This window comes from Apodemus sylvaticus, chromosome 9 (genome assembly GCF_947179515.1).
Source record: "Apodemus sylvaticus chromosome 9, mApoSyl1.1, whole genome shotgun sequence".
NCBI classification, from domain to species: Eukaryota; Metazoa; Chordata; class Mammalia; order Rodentia; family Muridae; genus Apodemus; species Apodemus sylvaticus.
Window position 1 is genome coordinate 17,324,930 of NC_067480.1, and position 27,328 is coordinate 17,352,257.

General features: G+C 37.2%; 1 protein-coding gene across 1 annotated transcript in view; it reads left to right on the forward strand.

Annotated features, from left to right (window-relative positions):
• LOC127692964 (solute carrier organic anion transporter family member 6A1-like) overlaps nt 1-27,328 on the forward strand; it is a gene marked incomplete at its 3' end in the record, with an annotated part of 67,712 nt that overhangs the window by 14,307 nt on the left and 26,077 nt on the right. Inside the window, exons 6-9 of the mRNA XM_052193594.1 lie at nt 6,570-6,679; nt 14,574-14,718; nt 20,468-20,663; nt 24,641-24,794. Coding sequence (XP_052049554.1) covers nt 6,570-6,679; nt 14,574-14,718; nt 20,468-20,663; nt 24,641-24,794 — 605 coding nt within the window. The remainder of the gene's footprint in view (nt 1-6,569; nt 6,680-14,573; nt 14,719-20,467; nt 20,664-24,640; nt 24,795-27,328) is intronic.

Here is a 27,328-nt window from a genome sequence, read left to right on the forward strand (position 1 = left end):
GATATTATATTTATATAGTACAGTTTCATTAGCATATATTTGTGTCACTAATAATTTTTGTTAATATAACCTTTTATTTAAAGTGTAAAATTGTGTTTTTAAAGAAAGTATACTCAAATCTATTTTTGGAGTGTGTGAATCAGAATTGTCTAGAGTAACAGAACTTATAGAATGAAAGTTTATGCTTACAAAGGGGATTTATTAGAATAATGTATAGGCTATGGTCCAACTAATCCAAAAATGGCCACCTTGAATATAGTCCAGGAACTCTGCAGTTTTTCAGTCCATGAGGTTGGATGTGTTAGCTTGTCCTTAGTTGGCATTAGAACCCTCAAATAGGAGGTTGTGATGAGGCTGAAGAAATGGACTTGTTAGTGAGTGCAAGAGCAAGGAGGCAAAGAGCTAAAACGGTCAGGTAGATGTCTTAGCATTCAGTTCCTAAAGAAGTCCAAACAGAAATGAATGATGAAAACGTACAATATCCCCAAGCATCTAGGATATAGCTGGAACAGTTCTGAAAAGAAGAGCTCATTACTAGCAGGACCTACGTTAAAAACTCAAATAGTCTACATGTTAAAAAAAATACAAATGGACAATAAATATTCAAAAATTGATCAACATCCTTTCCCATTAAGAAAATGCAAATTAAACCTTTGCATTAAACCTTTAAACCATTGAAGTTCCATTTCAATGTGGAGAGAATAGCTGTAATCACAATGGTACAAATGACCATGTGGGGAAATACAAACCTTTATCTCTCCTGGTGGCAACATAAACTTATACAGTTATATATAAACTATGGAGTTTTCTCAAAAAAAAAATCAGAAAATAAGGGACTGGAGAGATGTCTTATCAGTTAAAAATGATTACCACTCCTGCACAGAATATGAATTTGGTCATAACTGCCTGCACCTGTAAGTTCCATAGGCAATGCTTATGTGTACATACTCAAACATACACACACACACACACACACACAAGCCATAATTAAAAATCTTTTAAAAATGCAAAATGAAATTACCATGTGTCCTTGTGGGGGGTGGGGACAGCCTTCTTAAGGAAGCAGATGGACAAGTGCATATCCATTGGAGGGTAAGACTTTATCTCAAGAGATATTTAGGGTTGCTGTATAATAAAAAAGTTTACTTATCTAAGTTACTATGCTTTGTAGTTGATTTGCCTTCTGTGTTCCACTGAAGCCAGAGACTGCAGTCTCAGGTACTTAGCACTTCATCCTAAAACAGCAGGAAATTAAGTAAAAGATTAATTGTTAGAGCCATTTCCCTATTGTCCAGATGCCTCTTGCTTGTCAGGCTAGAGGGAAGTTTGGAGCCATAAACTTCTATTGAACCAGGAGAAGAGAATAACACTCAAGAAAGAAAAACTTTTACATAAGTGAATATGCATAATCTCACATAAGTTCAAACACAGCTTCATACATGCTCATTTATACTTTTCCATTCAAATTCAGTTTGGCCCAGCTTGCACTATTCTCACAGTTACATGCTCACACATACATGCATACATTCTTACAATGACATACTTACACATACATCCATATTTACATATGCATGTGGAGCAAAAGACCAAGCACCAGTACAGAGAGAACTCACACATTCTGGATGAAAGATGAGCTTCAATCTTTAATGCATAGAGAAAGAAAAAGCTTCTACCCTTTTTGTTTTAACTTGTATCTAATTTTAATTACTTTTTACAGTTTTATGAGCAATACATGAAACTAAAAAAAGTCAGTAGGAACGTATTTAATGAAATGTTATCGTTGGTTTTCTTTTTTAAATTCTTTTTAGATATTTGCTTTATTTACATTTCAAATGGTGTCCCTGGTATCCCCTTTCCTCCTCCTTACCCATGCAAAAACCCCCTATTCCATGCCCCCTCCCCCTGCTTGACACCCCCCTCCATCCTTTCCTGTCCTGGTATTCCCTTATACCAGGGCATCGAGCCTTCTCAGGTCCTATGGCTTCTCTCATTGATGTGTGAAAAGGCCGTCCTTTGCGGGAGCCATGGGTCCCTCCATGCATACTCTTTGGTTGCTAGTTTAGTCCCAGGAGCTCTGGGGCTACTGGTTGGTACATATTATTGTTCCTCCTGTGGGGCTGCAAACCTCTTCAGTTCCTTGGGTCCTTTCTCTAGCTGCACCATTGGGGCCACTATGCTCAGATCATTGATTGGCTATGAGCCATGGGTATTTTGATCCACCTTCTAAGAAGGATCAAAGTATCCACACTTTGGTCTTCCTTCTTCTTGAGCTTCATATGGTCTGTGAGTTGTATGTTGATGGGATTGCAAGCTGGTAAAACCACTCTGGAAATCAGTTTGACGGTTCCTCAGAAAATTGGACATAGTACTACTTGGGGACCCAGCTATACCACTCCTGGGCATATACCCAGAGGATTCCCTGGCATGCAATAAGGACACATGCTCCACTATGGTCATAGCAGCCTTATTTATAATAGCCAGAAGCTGGAAAGAACCCAGATGTCCCTCAATGGAGGATGGATACAGAAAATGTAGTATATTTACACAGTGGAATACTACTCAGCTATTGAAAACAATGAATTCATGAAATTCTTAGGCAAATGATTGGAACTGGAAAATATCATCCTAAGTGAGGTAACTCATTCAAAAAAGAACACACATGGAATGCAGTCACTGATAAGTGGATATTAGCCCAGAAGCCCAAGACACAACTCACATATCAAATGATTCCCAAGAAGAAGGAAGGAGAGGGCCCTGGTCCTGGAAAGGCTTGATGCAGATTTGTAGGGGAGTACCAGGTCAGAGAAGTGGGAGGGGGGTGATTGGGGAATGGGTGGAGGGAAGAGGGCTTATGGGACTTATGGGGAGGGGAGAACCAGGAAAGGAAAAGTCATTTGGAATGTAAACAAAGAATATAGAAAAAAATACTAAAAGATCAAAAAATAGAATAAAAGAGTACCTATCTAGCAAAACACCCATCACCTGTCTCTGTACCACAGGTTCATGGAAGGTTTAAAACTATAACTAAGTTATTAGTGAAGTTTTGTATAGATAAATCCAGTAAATATTTTATCTTCTGTCCTAGCACATATAATAAATCATTAGTCCCTTTTTATGACCTTTGGTTAATTGTTTTACAACCTATTGGAATGTGCTCTGATTAGGAGAAATTCTGGTTACCATCTAAGAGCAATTAACTGGTGACACTTGGGAGACTGGCAGAGTTCTCATTGCAGTTTTGACTATCAGAAAAGGACCAAATAGCTGTCACACTACAAAAGAGCTTAATAATCACAGATATAATTTTAGGAATTCTTATAGGATCATCATTAAAGCTTAAGTCATCTATTTGTCTATATAGCAACACTACAAGACAGCACATCTTCGTGGATCTGCAGAGATCGGCTCCAAAGGGGTGTGCTACTACTTAGTGATTGTTATGAATGTTTAATAATAACAGGAAAAGCATATTAATAGCAGGAATCTTTCCTAAAATGAATCCCTTACAGTCTTGCTTAACAAGGGCTCACCTGTTGCAGATTATATAATAATCTGCAGCAGGCCATTTCAGGATGATCATCTGCTAGTCATTAGCTTGTCCCATTATGACTCCTGACAATCTTGTTGCACCACTCTTCCATATGTATGCCTATATAATGAATTAGTTATCCTAACTAATCCCCAATAATGAAACAAAAAGACCAAGATTTATTTCCAAGGTTCACCTCAATATCTTAATTCCCTATGCTAATCTGGCTACCTCCCAATCAACAATCCCATAATACTTTGCACTTATGGCCTTCCATTCTCCAGCTGAATTCTATGAACTCTTTCCTAGTTCATACTCCTATCATATCTGAATCTCCCTTCCTCTCCTCTGAATCTCTGTCTTTCCCCTGGCTGCTCTAAGTCCTGCCCTATTCTTTCTTCTGCCCAACCATTGGGTGATCAGCTTGATAAACATTAAATGGAGAGAATGAATAGTAAGAATTGTTTACACAAACTTGAGTCAGGATATTTCTGAAGAAGCACAACAGTGCTGTGTCCATATTGAACCAATTATGAGGGCAGAGAAATCAGCATTTGAATAACACAAGGACAGCTTTTACAGAGTGCCTAAAAAGATTATGTCTACATATATTGGATGTATTCTAATCACAGAAATACCTGTGTACCTTTACTTTCTGCATCAATATTGACAACAACTAGAAAATAGATCCAATATAGATATTTATAAATAGTTTAATGGGATAAAGAGAGTGTGGTAACTGTTGGGAGCATGAAGGTCCTTGAACCCACAGATCTCTGGGCAAAGCAGGAATATTAAGTATGTAGGACTGACCTCTCAACGAAATGGATGTATAACGTGTTTTGTCTGTGCACAAATTTGGGAACTGGAGGTTATTAGTAGCCTGGTGATCTGTATTGTCTATTGGGTCAGGCTATATTAATCTTCTACTTATATGTGAGTATACCATCACTGTCTTCAGACACACCAGAAGAGGGCATCAGATCTCCATATAGATAGATGATTGTAAGCTATCATGTGGTTGGTAGGAATTGAACTCACAACCTCTGGCAGAATAGACAGTGGTTTTAACTGCTGAGTCATCTCTCCAGCCCTATTAAGCTCCTAAAACCAGGACTCGAGGTGGTTAATACCCTACTCTTACATTATCATTATAGCCAGGGGCTCCCCAAAGCTTCCATAATGAGGATCTGAGATATCTAATAGTCTAAATGACTTACACACTATCTATATAGCCAGGCGTTTCTCTAAGCTCCCACAACCAGGACCAGAAGTGGTTAATAACCCAAATGAACTCCATGCTATCTGTATGTCTGAGAGCAGGCCAGACTGTCCCTTAGATCCTTGAGCTAATTAATATAGATAGCCTATCTCCAGAACCCATCTTCTTGGGAGAAATGACATGTACCATGAGGTGGTTTGGATACAATTAGATCCTCCTTGTGCATAATGGACTGTTGTACCAGGAAATATTTTCTCATATTATATTGTGTTTAAATATGCTGACAAACTATTAGGCATCAGATTTCCCGAGGTTAATCCATGTTGACCAAGCCAATTTGAACTATTTGCATTCTCACTTCTTCATGGTTTGTTTCTTTGCCTGATACCCACAGGAATCCCTAGAACTATTCAAAGTGGAATTTTATTCAGCTAAAAATAAAAATTAAACCATAAAATTTTAAATAAAACTGATTAAAATAGAAATTCTATTAAGTCAAGACTCTGGAAAAATCAAATACCAAATGATTTTTCATCCATATGTAGAATGCCAATTTAAAAGTATGTATGTCTGTACACATATTTGTGCATGTGCATGTGTGTATGTGTGTGTTTGTGTGTTCATGTGTAGGGTGGAGGGAGGGGTTGTGTGACAAGACTAAAAAATGATCATGTGTCTAAAGAGAGTTTAAGGAAACTGGATATGCAATAATGAAATAAGAAATACATAAGCAAAACATGAGTGTTCAGGAGATAGAAATTAAATGGAAAGAGTGGTGGTGTATGGAAGAACAAAAGGGAAAAGGAAAAAATAAGAACAGACTTCGATGACATATGTGTGTCATCGAAAATAAAGTTACAAATGGACTATGTACTATCCTAAAATGTTTAAAAGTAAGGAGTTAACTTAAACAGAGAAATGCTAATTGAAACTGTTTTGAGATTCCATCTCTCACCATCCAGACTATCTATCATTAAGGAAGTCCTAATGACACAAAGTGACCCTCAAGTGAAACCTTCATTACTGTTCCTGCACAAATAACAACATCCATAATAGAAAAACAGCCTAGGAAACCAAAAACAAATAACTCAATATGAAAGTTGCGTAAGAGTGACACTTCACTTAAATGTAAGGAAAACGTATATCAGTTGCAGGAAAAATACTGAGATTGCATACACTGGTATGACATGAAGGGAGAACAGGGGCTATTTTGGTAGCAAAAGATATAGGGGCTGGGAGAGGTCACTGAATAAAGGCATGTTAAGGAAGAAAAGGTGTAATGATATATGTATGGAAATGAAATTTTATAGCTACATTTACTGCTACTATTAGCACAATTACATTATTACTATGTGCTATTGCAAAAAGTTCTCATTTGGTAATGCCTTTTATTACCACAAAATACTCTGTGATATAAGAAAGGTTTTTTGGGGGGGGTTCCTTTTTAAGACTGTGCCTTGTTATTTATTGAATTTGGTTGTTGAATTCTACATTAAATTAGAACTAGGTAATTCAGCCATAGGAAGAACTGAAAATTATAGAGCCCACTTCTAGTAGTTAAGGGAAATACATAGTAGTTGACTTCAGAATTGGGCAGTGCAGTTGTGGGAAATTACATGATCAACTAATTGTCATTTGCAAAGCATGGCTGTAGAAGAATTTGCATTCTAAATCATAGATTGGTTTTGGTTTGTTTAAAATTAACTGTCTTGTATTTCCATGAATAACTGGGATTACTATAATGTGTACAAATACATGATTTATATTTTCTTACCTGCTTCAACATAATCATAAGACTGCTTTATTGATAACCTCTAGGTGCACACAAGCTAAAGCAATGGAAAGAAAAGGAGCCTCTCTCTTTTTACAAGAAGCTTAAAAAAATGAAATATGGATATCAGTTACAGGATTTGTTTCATGCTCTTTGGGTATAGTAAAATATTTTTATTTAAAATATTATAAAATATTTTACAAATCAGTTAGGTTGACCTGTTCAATCTTCATATAGAGCTAAGCAAAATGTTTAAATTTGGGTGAAAGTTTTGGGGTCTCCTATTAGATTATTCAGTTTTGTAATAATGGAAAGAAAGAATCCCCTTTGCATTAGTAACAGATGATGCCACAACTATAAGTTTGATTTTTTAAATTGATCTTATGTAATCTTGTGCTTATTCTCTCTGAAGAAATAAATATGACATTTAACAAGATTGTATGAATTGGAAGAAGCTGCGTCAACACATCCTCTTACAACCACACAAATCACAATACTGAATACAAAATACTTTGTTTCTATAGGTGAGAAACATGTCTCCTGCAGTAACAGACTCCAGGATGCCGAGGAAGCCCCTTCCAAAACTCGAGTCCTCCTTTGACTGTTCTTTGTTCTACTTAAAGTTTTCTTTTTGGCACATAGATTGCAGGATTGTAATGATCACATCGTTTTTACTCATTTGTCGTGAATTTTACACTCTGAATAGAACTTCAAAAAGTCTTCAAAACATTATCAATTGAATTTTTACAACTCGCTTTAGCACTGCATCTCTATCTTCCCAATTTCTAATTCATTTAACTTTCCTGGAGATATTTGTTTTTGTTTGTTTGTTTGTTTGTGTGTTTTTATTGCTTATTGTCCTACTCAAAATATCCCATTTCTTTTAAAATATTATTTTAAAATTAAAATATAATATGTCTCATCCCTCTTTCCATTTCTCCCCTCCCACACTTTTCATGTACTCCCAACCCTGCTTCTCTCTGTCAATTGTAGAGAAAGGGCTGCAGGCACCTAAGAAACACTAAAAAATTACCTTCACTGGGGAAAAGGCCCCATTCCTTTAAAAATATTTACTAGCCATTTTTATTTTCCTCTTTAGAGAACTCTCAGTATCTTTCCCTAGATGGTTTGTTATTTGTGTTGTCTGAATGTGGATTGGTGTCCCTATCCCTCCACTGGGGGTCCTATCTAACTACTGGAGCTGATATTTTATATTTGGATTGAGTTGGCTTTCTCAAAGTACAAGTGAATTAGTGGAATTCTTTCAAAGATAAGTAAGTGGATATGTTATATAAGATTTATTTTTACCTGTAACTATTCTTCAGATTCTCTTTATTAAATCATGAATCCTTTGAAGTAAGTGATTAAATGTCAGTAAGACTTTAATTTTAATTTCATTTTGGGCAATGCAGTCTATCATGACAGAGAAGGCATGAACAGAAATATGGCAGGGGAAAAAGGTGACTTTAATGCCCTCATCATTTCATGTCTTGTTATATAAACAGAGAGGAGAAAGTAGTGCCAGAATATAAAGCTCACAGTTGTCCTTGTGGGGCATACTCTCCAGGTAACCATTCCTGCCCACAAAAGATCCAAATTCCTCCAAATGACACCATTCACTTAGCAACAAAGTTGGCTTCTAGGAAGAATTTTATGTGTAGACTGTAGCATCATTCTAACACGGATAAGAGGCATCTCATTGCAACTTTATTTTTTATTTTTATTTTATTGGATATTTTATTTATTTACATTTCAAATGTTATCCCATCTCCTGATCACCCCCCCCAAAAAACCCTATCCCATCGCCCCTCTTCCTGTTTCTATGAGGGTATATCCCTATCCACCCACCCACTCCCACCTCTCCACCCACATTACACTACACAGGGGCATCATCGAGCCTTCACGGGACCAAGAGACTCTTCTTCCATTGATGTCTGACAAGGCCGTCCTCTACTACATAAGTGGCTGGAGCCATGGGTCCCTTCATGTGTACTCCTTGGTTGATGGTTTAGACCATTGGAGCTCTGGCTGGTTGATATGGTTGTTCCTCCTGTGGGGTTGCAAACCCCTTAAGCTCCTTTAGTCCTTTCTCTAACTCCTCCATTGGGGACCCCATCATCAGTTCAACAGATGGCTGCCAGCCTTCAGCTCTGTATAAATCAGGCCCTGGCAGACCCTCTCAGGAGACAGCTATATGAGTTTCCTATCAGCATGCACTTCTTGGCATCCACAATAGTGTCTGTATTTGATGACTATATATGAGATGGATCCACAGGCAGGGCAGTCTCTGAATGGCCTTTCCTTCAGTCTCTGCCCCATACTTTTTCTCCATATTTGCTCCTGTAAGTATTTTGTTATCCCTTCTAAGAAAGACCGAAGCACACACACTTTGGTCCTCCTTTTCCTTGAGCTTCATGTGGTTTGTAAATTCTATCTTTGGTATTCCAAGATTTTGGGCTAATATCTAATTATCAGTGAGTACATACCACATGTGTTCTTTTGTGATTAGGTTACCTCACTCAGGATGATATTTTTAAGTTCCATCCATTTGCCCAAGAATTTCATGAAGTCATTGTTTTTAATGACTGAGTAGTTTTTAATAGCTGAGTAGTACTCCATTGTGTGAATGTACCACATTTTTTGTATCCATTCCTCTGTTGAAGGCCATCTGGGTTGTTTCTAACTTCTAGCTATTATATGTAAGGCTGCTATGAACATAGTGGAGCATGTGTCTTTGTTATATGTTGGAGAATCTTTTGGATATATGCCCAAGAGTGGTATAGCTGGGTTCTCATGTCCCTTTTTCTGAGGAACCACCAGACTGATTTCCAGAGTGGTTTTACCAGCTTGCAGTCCAACCTTTCTCCACAACCTTGTCAGCATCTTCTGTTACCTGCTTTCTCGATCTTAACCATTCTGACTGCTGTGAAGTGGAATCTCAAAGTTGATTTGATTTTTATTTCCCTGATGACTAAGGATGTTGAACATTTCTTTAGGTGTTTCTTGACCATCTCAGTTTCCTCAGTTGAGAATTCTTTGTTTAACTCTGTACCCCATTTTTAATAAGGTTATTTGTTTGTGTGGAATCTAATTTCTTGAGTTCTTTGTATATTTTGGATATTAGCCCTCTACCAGATATAGGGTTAGTAAAGATTTTTTCCCAACCTGTTGGTTGCCCACTCTGAAAGGCCAAGTGTCCTTTGCCTTACAGAAGTGTTGCCATTTTATGAGGTCCCATTTGTCAATTGTTCATCTTAAAGCATAAGCAATTGGTGTTCTGTTCAGGAACTTCCCTCCATACCCATGTATTTGAGACTCTTGCCCACATTTTCATCTATTAGTTTCAGTGGATCTGGATTTATGTGGAGGTACTTGCATTTCTATGATGATTATCTTTTACATTTTATGTATGATTTCTCAGTTATTTATATTTCTTCTTTGGAGGCATATTCAGAACATATGTCCACTTTTAAACAGGGTTACCATTTTGTTTTTAGGTTTCTCTGGAACCTTATCTGTTTTGTCTCTTAGCTCTTACAAGAATATGAGGCAAGCATTTTCTCCCAATCAAAAGCTGTATCTTCGTTCCAGTAGGTTTTTTTTTCCAGTTTAAAATGTTTAGTTACTAAAGCCCAGGTCAATCAAACTATAAGTAATAAATCAAGACATATGAATGATATCTAAATAAAAACATATGCAAATATAATTTGTAAAATATGAATTCTTAAAACTGCATTTTTAAAGGCAGTTTTATAATACTTTCTCATGCTGCCTATTGAAACTGAAACCTAATAATATGTAATTTTGAAGGTGTTTCAACATTATGTTAATTCTCTCATTCAGGCTGTTTTCTTTTGTGCACAGAAGCCTCTTAGTTTTGGTTTTTTGTTTTGTTTTTTTTTTGTTGTTGTTGTTTTTTTTTTTACATGATCTCATTTATGTACATGGCTTCTGTTTTCTGAGCCTTTGGAGTCATAGACAAAAAATATCATCCTTGCTCAGACTGAAACAATATAACCTTTATGTTCCATCTTAGCAAATTTATACTTTCTAGTTCTATGTTAACATTTCAATCACTATTTAGTTGGCTTTTCCTACAGAATGAAAGATGGGGCCACTTTACAATTATCTGCAAGTGAACATTCATATGTATATAGAAGAACCCGTCTCTTCTTCACTGTGTACTTTTTGACCCTTTATAAAAGAAATCATCTGGCTATAGATGAATGAATGTGCACAACTCTTATCTTTGTCTCATTGTAGTCGGTGTCTTCTATCTATGCCATACTATATCTTTATCTAACATGTCCCTATAGTAGGGGTTGATATCAAGTATAGTGACACCTCTAGCTCTGGTGTGTTACAGAATAATTGGCATCGTTTTATGTACCATATGAATTTCAATATTGTTTTTGATAGTTCAGAAATAACATGGCTGGTATTGTGGTTGAAGTTGCATTGAATAAATATATAGATCAATTTTCATTTTCCAGCATTAATTCTTCTTATCATTATCATGTATGACATTTTTATTTGTTTGTGTGTGTCTACTTTAATTGTTTCTATCAATGTTTCACAATTGCCACTATAGAGGTGCTGTGATTCCAACAGTAAACTTAATAAAAGTTTTAATATTGTTTTATTTTTGACTTTAGGGGCTTTTTTGGTACATGAACATACATAAACTTTAAACACTGAAAATTTCACCCTGTGCCGGGCTATTTGTATACCTTTTATCTATGTCTAAAACTGAATTGTAAACTAATACATAGAAACTCATTTAACAATGATTCACAAAAAATTTCATGAGGAAAATTGAACTTGACATAGCCATAAAAATGAAGACTCAGGTAAACTGACAGATGCAATACTAATTCATGAAATGGCTATGTCTACATATGGGATACTTTGTCCAATAATCTATAAATCCAATTCAGTAGTAATTAACTATATGGAACAAATTTTATATTTTAAAGAATAACAAATTACTCTAAATTTCCTATAAAAGTATTGGAAAAAATCATTGATCCAGTAATAGGCCAGGGTAGCAAGAGCAGTATAACATTTTATCTGCATCTAAATGAACCATATTTATAGAAAATAAAATTTAACAATTTGGTATACACACACACACACACACACACACACACACACACACACACATATATATATATATATATATATATATATATATATATATGAAGATATTAAATAGGTAGTTGCAATATGATATAAGCAATGGAAGTGACCCATTGAGGCATTTCTCCAGTCCCAAGATGCACATTTATATATAAAAGCATGGATACACTAAAGAAATATTGTCTATCTCATGTATGTCTGTGTGACAAAATGTTCAAAGTCTGACAATATTAATAAATGTTGCCAAGTGTTACTCATTATGTGGACTCTGCCAGTTAGCTATTGCTTAATGACAAAAATAAGTAGCATAACATAAAACAGTTTTACTCATCAACCCAAAATTGGCATGAGGCTTATTTCTCTCAGCTGTGCCTGAGATTTATTAAAAAGTACTCATAGTCTGAACGATGGAAATATCTCAAGGCTTTTTCTATAATATTAGGGCTATTACATGCTAGGTTTTAGAACACTCAGATGTAGCCTTTCTGGCAATTGTAAGGCCTTCTGATGCTCACTACTGATGGCATTGTAGGTCTTGCCAAAGCTGAAATACTGTTCTGGTGAATCTTCAAGTATACCCACTTCATTAAGTAAACTAGACTCTCAAATATTGAAGTGTTACTATTTAAAAATAAAATTGGGGAGGGGGATCTGGAATAAAGAAATCAAATTATTCATAAACTCTGGCTTAGAGTTTTTATTACTGGAAAGTGATTCTATGACCAAAACAATTCTTATAAAGGACAGCATTTAATTGGGGCTGGCTTACAAATGTTCAGACATTTAGTTCATTATCATTAATGCGGTAAGCATGGTTATGTTCAGGCAGACATGGTGCTGCATATGGAGGTGAGAGTTCAACATCTTCATCCACAGGAGCCAGGATGAGACTAGCATCCTCAGGGAGCTAGGAGGAGGCTCTCTTCTCCAATGGGTGAATTCTAAGTGTAGGAGGAGACCTCCAATGCCCGAGCACGTCTCAATACAGGCTACATTTCCTAATAGTACCACTCCTTATGGGCCAAGCATCTTCAAACCACCAAAATCACCAGTATCCATAAAGTTCTTCCAAATGTACAAAATTCTAAAGATACTTTTATAGGAGATCAAAAGTACCTGATAGGTGGTTTTATTGTAAACACATTTGCAACAATGGGGAATTGAAGTAGTCATAAGGACTTAATTCATTAAGAACTGATTAATATGTGACATGATGTAAAATTACACAGCACTTACCAGGTGAGTTAGGTAAATGCAAAATATGAGTGTATCTAATAAAACACTGAGAAGTATTTTCAACAATGTAACAGATCTCAAGCAGCCTCTGGGGATGGGAGGTCAGGGGAACCTCCAGAAAGTACAAGAGACCCTAGATGTGAGACAATCTCAGGACTCATTGTAGGTGACCATAGCCAAAATACCCAACACTGGGGATAGGCAACTCAAAGAATCCACCTCCACTAGATAGTCCCTCAAGTCCCTTAGCCTACAGTCAAAATTTCTGACCCAGAATTGGCCCTGTCTAAAAGAATCGCAGAGACAGAAATAGAGAAGAGACTGAAGGAAAGGCAGTCCAGTGACTGGCCCAACTTAGGATCGATATCATGGGGTTGCACCAAGGCCTGATACTATTACTGCTAAGATGTGCTAATAGATGGGACCCTGGCATGGCTGTCCTCTGAGAGGCTCTACCAGCAGATGACTGAGACAAAGCAAGATACTTATACCCAACCATTGAACTGAAGTCATAGACCACTAAGATTGAATTAAAAGAAGGATTGAAGAAGCTGAAAGGGAGAATGACCACATAGGAAGACCAACAGACTCACATAACCCATAGCTTCGGTGTAGGGTTATGGGGCCCATGTCTTCTCCATTTCTTACCTGGGCCGGTACAACCCTACTTAGGCAACCTGCTGGTATCCCCACTTCCGGGAGGTCACCATATTGATACTGAACTTAGTGGCTGACACCTGATCTGCATAGCATACTATAGCTCAGAACTCCTGGACGCAAGCAATCCTTCTGTCTCAGCCTCCTGAGTAGCTGGAACTACATGCATGTGCCACCTCACCCATCTAAAGGACCCTGGTGTGATCCCAGGTTTTGGCACCATATGATGTGTTTGTAAAAAGATAAAAGGGGGGGGAGGTATGCTCTATGGAGCTATAGTCAGGTATGGGGGAAGGGGGTGCCTCTGTGGGCCCAGCTGAGGTATCCCTTCCCCCTGAGGGACCAGCAACATAATGGTATAGTATAGAGTTTATTCATGGCATGGGGAGGGGAGTTAAGAGGGTAGGAGAGAGAGAGAGAGAGAGAGAGAGAGAGAGAGAGAGAGAGAGAGAGAGAGAAGAGGAGCGAGGCCAGGCATGAGCACATGGAAAGAGAGATGGGAAGGGAATGGGGAGAGTGTGGGAGCAGGAAAGCAAGAGCCAGAGGAAGAGAGCAAGAGAGAGAAGAGGGGCCAGGTAATGTAGGGTTGAGCATACACTGGCCAGTCTGAGGCCCCTAGCAGTATGTATATATATATATATATATATATATATATATATATATACATCGGATGTTGTCTGCCTGGGAAGGGGGAGGTCTGGTGGGGGTAGCACTCTCTCTGAGACAAGGGGGAAGAGGAATGGAATAAGGAGCTGTGGGTGCGGGGACAGAAGGAGGGAAATGGCTAGAATATAAATAAATAAAATAAGTTAAAAATTAAACAGAAAATTAAAAAGCTATGTTTACTGCAGAGAAACCACACTACAAGTCTCATATAAAATGTGTCTATTAGAAAACTATATAGCTTTGTTTGTATAGCAATATACATTCATTTTGAAATTATAGGAAGCCAGTTCTGCAGACTGATCATTAGTATGTGATGAGATAAAATCATTGTGCTGCAACCTGTCCTGTTTCAGTGTCTGTTGAAGAACCCACTACTGATGTGCTACTCGATGTGCAAAGCCACGGAATCCTTGGCTTCTATTGGAGCTTCAGAATTTTTGCCCAAATATTTAGAAAATCAGTTTTTGTTATCACCCTCACGTGCCACTCTGCTCACAGGTAGAATTTTCTTGTTACTGTGCTGATTTCAAAATTGTTGTGATAAGTATATTTAAGGATGATAGGTATTTTCAAGAAATAAGCTACATAAGGAGACACAGTGCAATATATGTGAATGCTAAAGCTAAAATCAAACTAAATTTCCTCTGCTCCCAAGGCAAAGATACAATATTTATCTATGGCTGTTTACAGTACAAAGAAATGTATTTGCAAAATGTTTAGAACAAAGATCTGTCTGCTTCAGTATTTGGCATGTACATAAGATTTAGGCAGATAGGAAAAAGATTTACCTATTATCTATTCCTGAAGTGTCTTAGTCAGGGTTTCTATTCCTGCACAAACATCATGATCAAGAAGCGAGTTGGGGAGGAAAGGGTTTATTCAGCTTACATACCCACATCGCTGCTCATCACTAAAGGAAGTCAGGACTATAACTGAAGCAGGTCAGGATACAGGAGCTGATGCAGAGGCCATGGAGGGATGTTTCTTACAGACTTGCTTCCCCTGGCTTGCTCAGCTTGCTTTCTTAAAGAACCCAAGACTACAGCCCAGGGATGGCACCACCCACAAGGGGCCCTCCACTCTTGATCACTAATTGAGAAAATGGCCACAGCTGGATCTCATGGAGGCACTTCCCCAATTCAAGCTCCTTTTCTGTGATAACTCCAGTCTGTCAAGTTGACACCCAAAACCAGCCAGTACACGAAGTACATAATACAGAAATAGAATAAACATTGACATAATGGCAAGAAATTTCAGCAGATATTACTTAATTGAAAGTTTCCTTACATATGAGAGACACAAATGTTTAAAGGATGAGGATACAAGAGTATGATATGTGAACATCAGAGTAAATGCTGGTATCACTGCACTAATTCTACGTACAATACCATTTCAAGGAAAGGAATGATCACATTCCTGTAAATGAAGATTTACAAAGATCTTTTGTAAAAGATCTAATACTATAAGTTTCAGTAAGTGATATATTTCAAAAAAAAATCATAAGTGGACCTGCATCACTAGCATTGCATTAAAATACATAAAAACATATATCACAGAAAATAAATGACCCTCTTAAGAACAGTTGCTTCTCTGCCTTGCACTTTCTTTAATGGCGAACGCTCTTCAAATCTCAGATTCTAATGTATCAGAAATGCATTTAAAGACCTTTCAAGTATATTGTGAAAGTGTTATTATTTATATAATTAGTCCAATAGCATCATACATCTTGAGAAATATTTTCATTGATTTATACACTTTATTATTTATGGTTTGTGTGTATATATGAGCATTGTCTTTCAAAAACACATATTTGGAAGCCAGCATACAACTTATGGGAGTTCATTCTTTCCTTCTACCATGTGGGTCTCAAGGATTGGCGGCCAGCACTCTTTTCTTGTTGAGCCATCTTGAGAGGGCCCAAATTGCCCTCTTTTCTTTTCTTTCACCTTATTTAACAGTTGGTAAGGCTTTCAACTAATTTTGTTTGCTGAGATGGGGTGAGATATAGCTAAGAGCAATTGTGAAACTGACCTTGATCTGCAGCTGAGGCTGGTCTGCAAGTCTTCCTCCTCCTACTTTCAGGTGTGCTCTGCCATACCCAGTTTTAGTTGGTTTTGATTTAGTTTATAAAGCTTGTCATTTTCAAGTTTTGTAATATTTTTCAGACTCTCTCTTTATTGAGTTGTTTTCTCTTATCTTGAAATATCTTATTTAGCTCACTAATACTGTTCATTGGTTGTATGTTACTGATTTTCATACTTTTTATATTTAGATTTTCAGATGAGTTCACATGGATAATTATTTACTTCTGTATGGTGCCCTTTATAATGTGTTGGTTTTTTCTGCTCATGTGACTTTTAAGAATTGATTTCTCATGAAATGTTGAATTGATTTACAAAAGTAAAGAAATGTAACATGATGTCTCATAGGTTATTTGTGAAGACAGTTTCAAGACAAAATTTGCTATGTAAGGAAAGAATAAATCAGAATTTCTGCAAGTCTTGAAAGGGAGCTTTAGAAGAAGGAAGGCCAAAGAGTAGATGCTTCAATCCTCCATAGGACAGGGAACAAAACAATCACAGGAGTTAGAGGAAGGGAGGGACATGGGAAAGAGGGAGGGAGAAAGGGGAGGGAAAAAGGAGGAACGGGCAGAATCAGGAGGACAAGAGAGAAAGGACAGGAGAGAAGTACAGAGAGCCAGGAAATTGAATAAAAACATGTAGCATTGGAGGGTGGGGGAACTGGGGGTAGCCACTAGAAAGTCCCAGAATCCAGGGATGTGAGAGGTTCCCAGGACCCAAGGGCAATCAATGACCTTAGCCGAAATACCTAACAAAGGGAAGCTACAACCTGTAGAGACAACCTCCAGTAGACAGACACAGCCCCCAGTTGAGGGCCACTTATGCATGTCAAAAATTTTAACTCAGAAATGTTCCTGTCATAAGAAAAGACAGGGACAAAAAATGGAACAGACTGAAGGAAAGGCTATCTAGAAACTCCCCTACCTAGGGGTCCATCCCATCTGCCTACACCAAACCTTCCTACTATTGATGATGCTTGCTGACAGGAGTCTGATGAATCTGTTCTCTGAGAGGTTCTACCCGCACCTGACCAATACAGATGGAGATACTAACAGCCAACCATCAGATTGAGCCCATGTACTCCAATGGAAGAGCCAGGGAAAGGATTGAAGGAGCTGAACGGGATTGTATCCCCATAGGAAAAACAATATCAACTAACTGGACACCCCACCCCAGAGCTCCCAGGGACTAAACCACCAACCAAAGACTATACATGGAGGGAGCCATGGCTCCAGATACATATATAGCAGAAGATGGCCTTATTGGACATCAGTGGGAGGGGAAGCCTTTGGTCCTGTGGAGGCTTAATGCCCCAGCTAGGAGGATGCTAGAGCAGTGACGCAAGAGTGGGTGCGTGGATTGATGAGCACACTCATAGAGGAAAAGGGTTGGGGGGGATGGGGGATGGAATAGAGGGTTTGTGGAGGGGTAACCTGGAAGAGTGATATCATTTGAAGTGTAAATGAATCAAATGATTAATAATAAAAGACAAGAAAGAAAAAAGAAATGGTAGTCTAACTCTGGCTCTTTAAGCAGATGTGTAGGCATGTTCAATGGTGACTCCTACTGGAGAGATAGCACTCTTAGGAATTATTGACCCATAAAGACATTGTTAGTGTGAACTCATTTGTTTGAAAGTGATTCTTGTGTTGGTTGCTGTGTTTGTGATTTGAAGGATATATAGCCAGACTGAAAGGTACTTCACATTGAAGATTCAAAATTGGAAGCATAGCTTTTACTATGTCATACTTCATCACCAGACTTACCAGTCACATGCAGTCTTCCCTGCAACACATGTGACTATTACAGAATACACATATACAATATGCAAATCCTCAGAAATTATAACGCGAGGGGGCAGTAACAGTCCACTGTATACTAGGCCTTGGCTTTGATCCTCAGTTCTTATGGAACAAAGGAGAGAAAGGAGAGAAGTAAATTTTAAAATAATAGAAATGCATTTAAAAAATAAGTTTTAAGGCTAGAGCCTATCACACAGTGCCTGGGACACATAAAAATCCCCAGAATTTAAATAATAATAGAAGAAAGAAGGAAACCAAAACTGATAAAAATATAGATAAAAAGAAGAAAATGTAAATTAAACAGGGAAGAGAGGAAAACTCAATTAAATGAAAATAAAGAATATCAAGCAATAAAATTGCAATAATAAAATGCAATTAGAGAAATGGGTGAAAGTAACAAAACATTGTTCTAGCTAAGATCTCTCTGGATCGTCTAGATCTGAAATTCACAATGAACGGGGTGAGAACAGTAGAATGTATTTTCAGATTATTCTTGGGCTTAATTGTCACCAAGCTAGTGGAAACAGAAGCAAACCACGCCCAACATCTGACAAAGTTAGGGTATGTAGACTGTTCTAGGGGTGCTCACTGTCTGGAGTCTTAGTCTGCAATACCGTGCCCATGGATATTGATGGTAGAGCAGTGGGCTTGTCTAGTCACAGGAGCATAGTGAGAACATAGGCTACTTTAGGTTTATCTTCACCTATCCAAAGTTTCGGAAGTTGTATTGTATACAATGGATATATAGACAGTGTTGGTGCTACAGGGAGCTCTTCTTATAGAACACTAAATTTGGGGAGAATATGGACCATTCTGAATGGGAATACACTTGCTCTTAAATGCTCTCAGTAGTTTTTCACCATGAGGCATGAGAAACATCCAAGTCATGGGGCATTTCTTACTTCTCACAGTGTATGTGAGCATACACCTCTCAGTATGTTGTATCTGAGACACTCACCCACATTATAACTGTCTCACGTTGTGGGGTGGCTGCACATCCAGCTATGCCCTGAAATGTCCACAAGAAGTCTGAGATTCTTCTGAGGAGTCTTGAGACAATTCCAGGATTTCTACTCTGAGAATGACTGAGTCCCTGACAATAGAACGTCTCTCCAGGCAGTTCTGTGACTGAGTTTTCATGAAACTCCATGTAATTTCTTTTCCAAAGCTAGCTTGTTTTCACCCTCCAGGCCTGGTATCCATTCAAGCCTCCTGTCTGCAGGATGCGGCAGCCTTCAGTGCCGCATCTTGCCTTCCAGTGCCACTGTCCTGTCCAGGTACAGGAAGCTCTCCTCCTTTTAAATTTTTGTATTCAAGGAGCAAGAGTATTTTCTCACCTTGCTTTGTCATTCTCCCAAGTCTGTAGAATGTGCTGTGTTTTATTTTCTGTACAGACAACTTCTAGTTCTCACCCACTCTTCTGTCTATGACAAGTTCCGAGTCTATTATTTTATTTCCTGTCCACAGAAGAACAAACAATTGCTGAGTGTCCCTATACCACCATCTTGGACCTGACCTTGAATTTCATCAATTACATGCTTTATTGTTTACTTTTATTTGGCATTCTTTTTCACCCAACACCTTTATTTCTTCCCTATTTGGTTTGTTTGTTTGTTGCATTTCTATGGATCATTTCATTTGCATGTGTTCAAATCCTCTCTAGACTTAATCTTTTGTCTATGTTGATATTGTGTTCTCTACCCATCACATGTACACACACAGTAGTCTACATTTAGTTTACTGTGTTATATTGTGTTTTTTTCTTCTATTTTACTGTGACTCAGTTTTTCTTTTTCCCCATATTCTTCTTGTGATTTCCTCTCTCTAAATATTTATGCTTAAGGAGAAAAACTATACCTTATATTAAGTACTTTGTATGTTCACATTGTTGTAAGCCTGTTCAGTTGTGTGAAACATCTATGAGATGTCTCAGTGAGTAAGTTGTTGCAGTTCTTATCCATGGGATGATTTGAGGGAACCTGTCATTTTCTTAAAGTCTTTTGCAATAAGTCGTACATTTAAAACTCTGTCTTATCTTTCAATAGCACAGTTCCTAAATACTACATCTGTACACTAAGTTCCTGGCTTGTATATTAGATACCCAGTAATAGTAGAGCAGAGCTTCACCATTATTACCAGAATTCTAGGTCCAGTAGACCTGGAATAGCTTCATCCACTTGCATAAGATTGTACATATTATATAGTTTAGACTTACTCAAATAGTTTTTATAGTTTTTTGTTTTTGTTTTGTTTTGTTTTTAGTTTGAAAATCTGTATTTGAGTAGAAGAAATGGCATCTACAGGTAATTTTTTTTTATATTCTTCACATGTATGCCTAACAGTATTTTCTTTTTTGTTTCTTAGGAATTATTTTAGTTCCAGGAGGTGCAGTTGGCCATTTTATGGGAGGTTTCATTGTTTCCAAGTTGAAAATGTCTTGTAGAAGCCAAATGAAATTTATAATGCTAACATCTATTATATCACTTCTGCTTTTAATATTAAACATTTTTGTAAAGTGTGAAAGAGTGAAATTTGCTGGAATCAGTGAGGATTATGAAGGGTAAATATGAGTTTGCATACTAGATTTTAAAATAATAAATTAAGGCATATTTTTCAGACTAGTAATCCAGTAACTTTATATATTTATGTAACTCTTAGAATTATTAAACATGAAAATAAAATATAATATATAGTCTTACTTTTCATATTAATAGTACACATCTCATATAATTATATTATTATATTTATCATGCATTTATTAGTGATTTATGAGCAAAACTAGAACTTTGAGTTAGAGTATGTAGCAAGTACAAAATGTTACTAGAATATGTAGAATATGTGTAATGTGATTTGTTTGACCTTGTGTTCTTGAACTGATCTGACTACCTGTTTATAAACATCAAACAACAGATTTAGAGGATATTTGTGCATCCACATGGTCTTTTTAAATTAAATATCCAAAGTTCAAAGAGCGTGGCAAGAGTTAATATTAAATATTGTATACCATAAATGACACTTAAATCCTAAGGATTAAGTGAAATGATAAAAAAGAATAATAGCACCTTAAACTACAATGGGACAGCATATGACAAACTACTATCCAATAAATGCTACTGGAGCTGTCCAAAGGGATATAAAACATGACTGCAACTTCACTTCTTTCACAAATACATTCATGGGACTTAGAGGAAGGTGATGAATCTGTAGACATTGTAATAAAAGATATATTTATGCCCGGCCGGTGGTTGTGTATGCCTTTAATCCCAGCACTTGGGAGGCAGAGGCAGGCGGATTTCTGAGTTTGAGGCCAGCCTGGACTACAAATTGAGTTCCAGGACAGCCAGAGCTACACAGAGAAACCCTGTCTCGGAAAAAAAAAAAAGAGATATTTATAACTGAACGATGGTAAGTTTATAAAAACATAAAAATTCAAAGCTCTTTCTGTGCAAAAACTTTTGCTAATCTGGTGAAATGAGTATACTAGGCAAAAATAAGACACTCCAAATAAGTAACCCAAATATCCAATAAACAAAACATTTATGAATAAAGCAAAATCTCATTCAATTAATGTCTAAGCGACATATTGTAAGCATTCATATACTTGAATGCTAAATGTCATAAACATCATTCCTCTACAAATTTATTTGAAAACTATATATAATCCATAGGCTATCCTTTTAAAATACAAATAATTAAAATGGAATTATGCCTTAAAATACATTTAACTAAAAGAAAAAGTATCATTTCCCCCTCAGAAGGATTTTCCTGTAGCTCAAAAAGTATGAATAGGTACATGCAAATACATGTATGACAAAAACACAAGGTATTGAGTTGAGAATATACTCTGTTATAAAAGAAATCAATGAAACCAAGTTGGAGAACTCAAACACAAGAGATAAAAATCTATTGTGAAGCCAAACCAGTATGGCAGTATTGTCTTAACTACAAATCTTCATAAGATTCAGAACAGCTAGGAGTTACATTACAAATGCTTAGAAACTTAATGTGTATAAGGCAGACAACCCAACCTGAGAAGAATGTTACACTTCACAAATAAATCCAGGCTGGGCAGTGATGGTGCATGTCTTTAATCCCAACACTTGGGAGTCAGAGGCAGGCAGATTTCTGAGTTTGAGCCCAGCCTGGTCTACAAAGTGAGTTGTAGGACAGCCAGGGCTACACTGAGAAACCCTGTCTCGAAAAACAGAACAAACAAAAAAACCAAAGACAAAATTATATCCAGGAAAATTTACACATCCAACTGAAAACATAAATTGATCCAGCTTTACAGAACTCTCCACTAGGAGAGATCAATAGATGTACAATAAACCTAGTCATGACATAAGCAAATTGACTGCGGAATTGTGAGCATTATGTATGTTTTGCTTACAACATCTCACAATGTATTTCATTCTTAAAACACTATTTTTCTCAACTTTAATATCAACCTCCTATAATACATGTCAATTATGATTGCTGGCTCCCATCCCTGCAATTTCTAATATGACAAATCTGAGAATTTTAAGTTCACAGGCAATTGGTGATGCTGCTGGCAAAAGGGACAAATTTTTACGCCAGTAGTGTGAAGAGATTGATTTAGATACTTGTGAGAAAGGTGGAATAATCAGTAACATGGAAGCTGCTATAGGTCCTTTGACCTATAGAATTTTGCTTTGTTTTGTTTTCATTATTTGGAACCAGTTAATTTCTCCACAGGAACAAATTAGAAATAAAAAAATATGTACCTTGAAAAAGTGAAACTTAAAAATACAGAACGAAGTATTTTTTAAAGAAACTTTTTTTATGTATGTGTATGCATGAGTATCTGCATGTGTGGGAGCCGATAGCCAGAAGACTACACTGCATACTGTGCAGGCTATAATTCTATACAATACAGGAATACCTGGCCCCAAGAAACTAAAGTTTGGTTCTCTAGAAACAAGAGCAACAAGTGCACTTAACTCCTGAGCCATTTATCCAGACCCCCAAGATTAGTGTAATACGACATTGCTTCTTTGAAAAATAAATAGGTAAATAACTGCCTGTCGTTCAGCTAAACTAGAAAATCAAAGAAACTAAAGTTAGTAAAATGAGAGGTCAAAGAGAGCCATTACAGCAGACACCATAAAGGGCAGGGCAGGAAGAACTAAATGTAGTTATGTTGAATTAATCATATGGAAATTATGAAAAAGATACTATTTTACCTGTATTTTCAAAAAGCAAATGAAAAAAAAAAAAAAACGCTCAAGAATAAAATTAACCAAAGAAGTAAATTACTGCTGTGAAAATTATAATTACCCAGTAAGTTCAAGGCCAACCAACACTAAGTTTTTAAAAAGAAAATAAAAATAAAATCTTAAGACCTTGCTCAATTAAACTAAAAGACTAAAATTGTGGCTCCCAGAGGCTGGATAATTGTGGACCTGAGAAGTGGCTGGAGAAAAAAATGCTAAGTATGCTAAAGGAGGCATTTGTATGTGAGAAATGACTTTTAATAAGTAGTACACAATAATATAATCATAGCTAATAACTTGCATATTTTTAAGTAGGTAACAAAGAGAACTTTGAGCATTTCAAAATACAAAGAAATGATAGATACTTAAGGTGATAAAAAATGCCAAAATTTAGTCTCAGAGGTGAAAAAATTGTTCCATAGGTCACGGGAATCTTAATGGAAGAGGGAGGGGCTGTCATGAGTTGGAAGTCAACCTTGACTGTATAGTGAGATTAGGTTGGTTTGTATGGGAAGAATCTGTCACACAGGGGAAAAATAGAGGGTGGGAAGGTTGAAGGGAGAGAAAAAAAAGAGAAAAGGACAGAGAAAGGGAAGAAGAGAAGGAGCAGCAGGAGGAAGAAGAAGAGAGAAGAAAGAAAGAGAACGAGAGAAGGAGGGAAGAAGGAAGGAAGGAAGGAAGGAAGGAAGGAAGGAAGGAAGGAAGGAAGGAAGGAAGGAAGGAAGAAAGGAAAAAAGGAAGGAAGGAAGGAAGGAAGATAAGCAAAAGAAAGAAGAGGAATTATAAAGGGGTAAAGGAAGTCTTTAAAGTAGGGGGAAAGGAAACCATTGTAGGTGATTTTGCTTGTTAACAAGACTGTAGTGACAATTCCACTATAGCATAAAATAAATCAAGTGGTACCTTTTTAAGGTTTATTTATTTTTAGTTTTTGTGTTTGAATGTTCTCCTGTGTGTGTGTATATATATATATGTATTACATCCATGGCTGGTCCTTGCAGAGACCATAACAGGGCATAGGATTCTCTCTTATTGGAATTACAAAGGGTTGTGGGCTACTATGATGATGTTGAGAATGAAATTTTGGTTCTCAGGAAGAGCAGGAAGTGCCCTTAAGAGCTAAGTCACCTCTTTGGGACTGTCATGTGTTTACACTCTTAAATATGTTTTTCATTATGCTTTTATACCTTAGTAAATCTGTTAAAAATTATTTCAGTAAGCATACTTGTGAATTTTATCCATATCTTGATGTAAGCATTAAATTTAAATGAGGGTATTATAATTTTATTTAATCTCAATTTAACAGATCAGGTCATTTGGGGAACCTCACAGCTCCTTGCAATGCACACTGTGGTTGTACAAGTTCCATCTATGCTTCTATATGTGGAAGAAATGAGATTGAATATTTCTCTCCCTGCTTTGCAGGCTGCCTTGCTTCTAAAAACCTACACTATGAAAAGGTAATTTTTCCTGTGCTTCTTCCTCACCAGTAGCATACTCCATTTGTAGATAGTGACATTTTACTCCTAGTTCTCTATAGAATTTTGCTTTTATATTTTTCCGTATGTTTTTTATTTCAACAACATGGAAAGAAATCTTACTTTGTGTTTTCAGAATCCCTTTCGCAGCACTTGTTTAAACATTGAACACAAATTTTCACACACCAGAGGGTTTGCCAGTGCCTTCCTGTGTGTGAGTCGTCTTTCCTTCAAATGTGTTTTCTGCTGAGACTCAAAATGCACACTCTGTATTCTCCTTCAGTTTCCTATTTCTGCTCCACAGTAACTCAGATATGGTTAATATTTTAATTGTGTGGGGAGGCAGAATACAATACTCTAATGCTAAGCTATATCCCCAGTCCCTAGTTCTTTGTGCACCAGGTATTACTACATGTACAAGGATTTCAGAAAATGTTTCTAGAAAACAGAGATATGGAGAACTCATGTGAATTAGAGAGATATAACTTAACTGTGTTGTATCTGCTTTCTGTTTTAAAGAACCACCCACTGACTTAACTAAAACATAGTGTAGTTACTTTTGGTACTAACTTGAATTTCTTATTCCCTGGACTGCTCTGACCACCAGGATTTTCTTTTTCCTAGTACTTAGGTTATATAGAGCAAGTAAAAATCTACAACTCCTCTAAGCTTATGTTTTTTTCCATTTTGTGCATATACATGTTTTGATGCATGAATGTACGTGTGTCTTTGTGAAACACATGTGCACAAGTATGAGAGCGTTTGATATTAAAAATGAAGTACTGGCGAGAGGACAATCTCTGATGTCATTCCTGAAGATCAGTCTTCCTTGTTCTTTGAGACAGTCTCTCATTGGCCTGGAGTTCCTCCAAATAGACTAGGGAACCTGGCTCTCAAGAGCCCCAGAGATCAACACATTTCTCTCTTTGCAGCAGTGGAGTTACACGTATATCACCACCCCTCCCCCATTCTTTGTTTGTTTGTTTGTTTTGTTTTTTTCGAGACAGGGTTTCTCTGTGTAGCTCTGGCTGTCCTGGAACTCACTCTGTACCAGGCTGGCCTTGAACTGAGAAATCCGCCTGCCTCTGCCTCCCAAGTACTGGGATTACAGGCGTGCGCCACCACTGCCCGGCACCCCTCCCCCATTCTACAAAGTGAGTTCCAGGACAGCCAGGGTTAGAAAGAGAAACCCTGTCTCCAAAAACCAAAAATCAACAACAACAACAACAAAAATGTGATTTCCTTAGGATACCTGATTAATATATGTCTTTTTAATGAGCAGAAAAGAGCTATTAGAATCTGTTTCACCTGAAATATCCTTAAACTATTTGTCCTGACTTTGTATAGCTTTGAACATCTTATTTATTCATTGTATTTAACGTGCATATACGTGGCCATATTCGCTCACAGCTGGGACAGAAAAGGGTCACTGGGTACGGATCACCCTGAACTTTAGATCTCTGGGGGTGCAAATCTCCAGGGGTCTGCCTGCACTCAGGAACTGAGCACATAGAGGGTTCATCTGCAAGCCAGTCCATCGCAGGACCTGTGTCCTAGGTGAGAATCAACAGAGGGAGTGACCCCCACCACACCATCTTCGCTCCATAATAGAGCAGACAGAGAACACCTGGTTGACCTTGACAACCTAAGTATAACATTGCTTGAGGCAAGACTGAGCAGGGCTCCAAAGGCACAAAGAGGAGGCAGCATATCAGTAATCTGTGCCAGAGGAAACCCAGTCATCCAGTGTTGCAGAAATAACCTTAAAGATCCACAGTAGGTTAAAGCACCAGCCAGTGACAATAAGATCATCTAACACCTGGGAGAACTTGATGTCTAAAGGCAAACATAGGAATGTTACTAACAGAAACCAAGGCATTATGGCAGCATCTGAACCCAATTCTCCAACAATAGCAAGTCCTGCATACACCAACACACCAGAAAAACAAGATTTGGATTTAAAATCACTAGTCATGATGCTGGTACAGGAACACATGAAGGACATACTTAAAGAAATTCAGGAGAAAATGGATCAAAAATTAGAAGCCCTTACAAGGGAAACACAAAAATCATTGAAAGAAATTCAGGAAAATACAAAAGCCAATAAGGAAGAAACACAAAAATCACTTAAAGAAATACAGGAGAACTTTGATCAACAGGCAGAAGTCATGAAAGAGGAAACACAAAAATCTCTTAAAGAATTAGAGGAAAGCACAAACAAGCAAATGATGGAACTGAGCAAAAACTTCCAGGATCTAAAAACAGAAATAGAAACAACTAAGAAAGCACAAAGGGAGACAACTTTGGAGATAGAAAACCTTGGGAAGAAATCAGGGACCATAGACGCAAATATCAACAACAGAATACAAGAAATAGAAGAAAGAATCTCAGATGCCAAAGATACCATAGAAACCATGGACTCAACAGTTAAAGAAAATGCAAAATGCAAAAAGCTTGTAACCCAAAACATCCAGGAAATCCAGGACACAATGAGAAAGCCAAATCTAAGGATTATA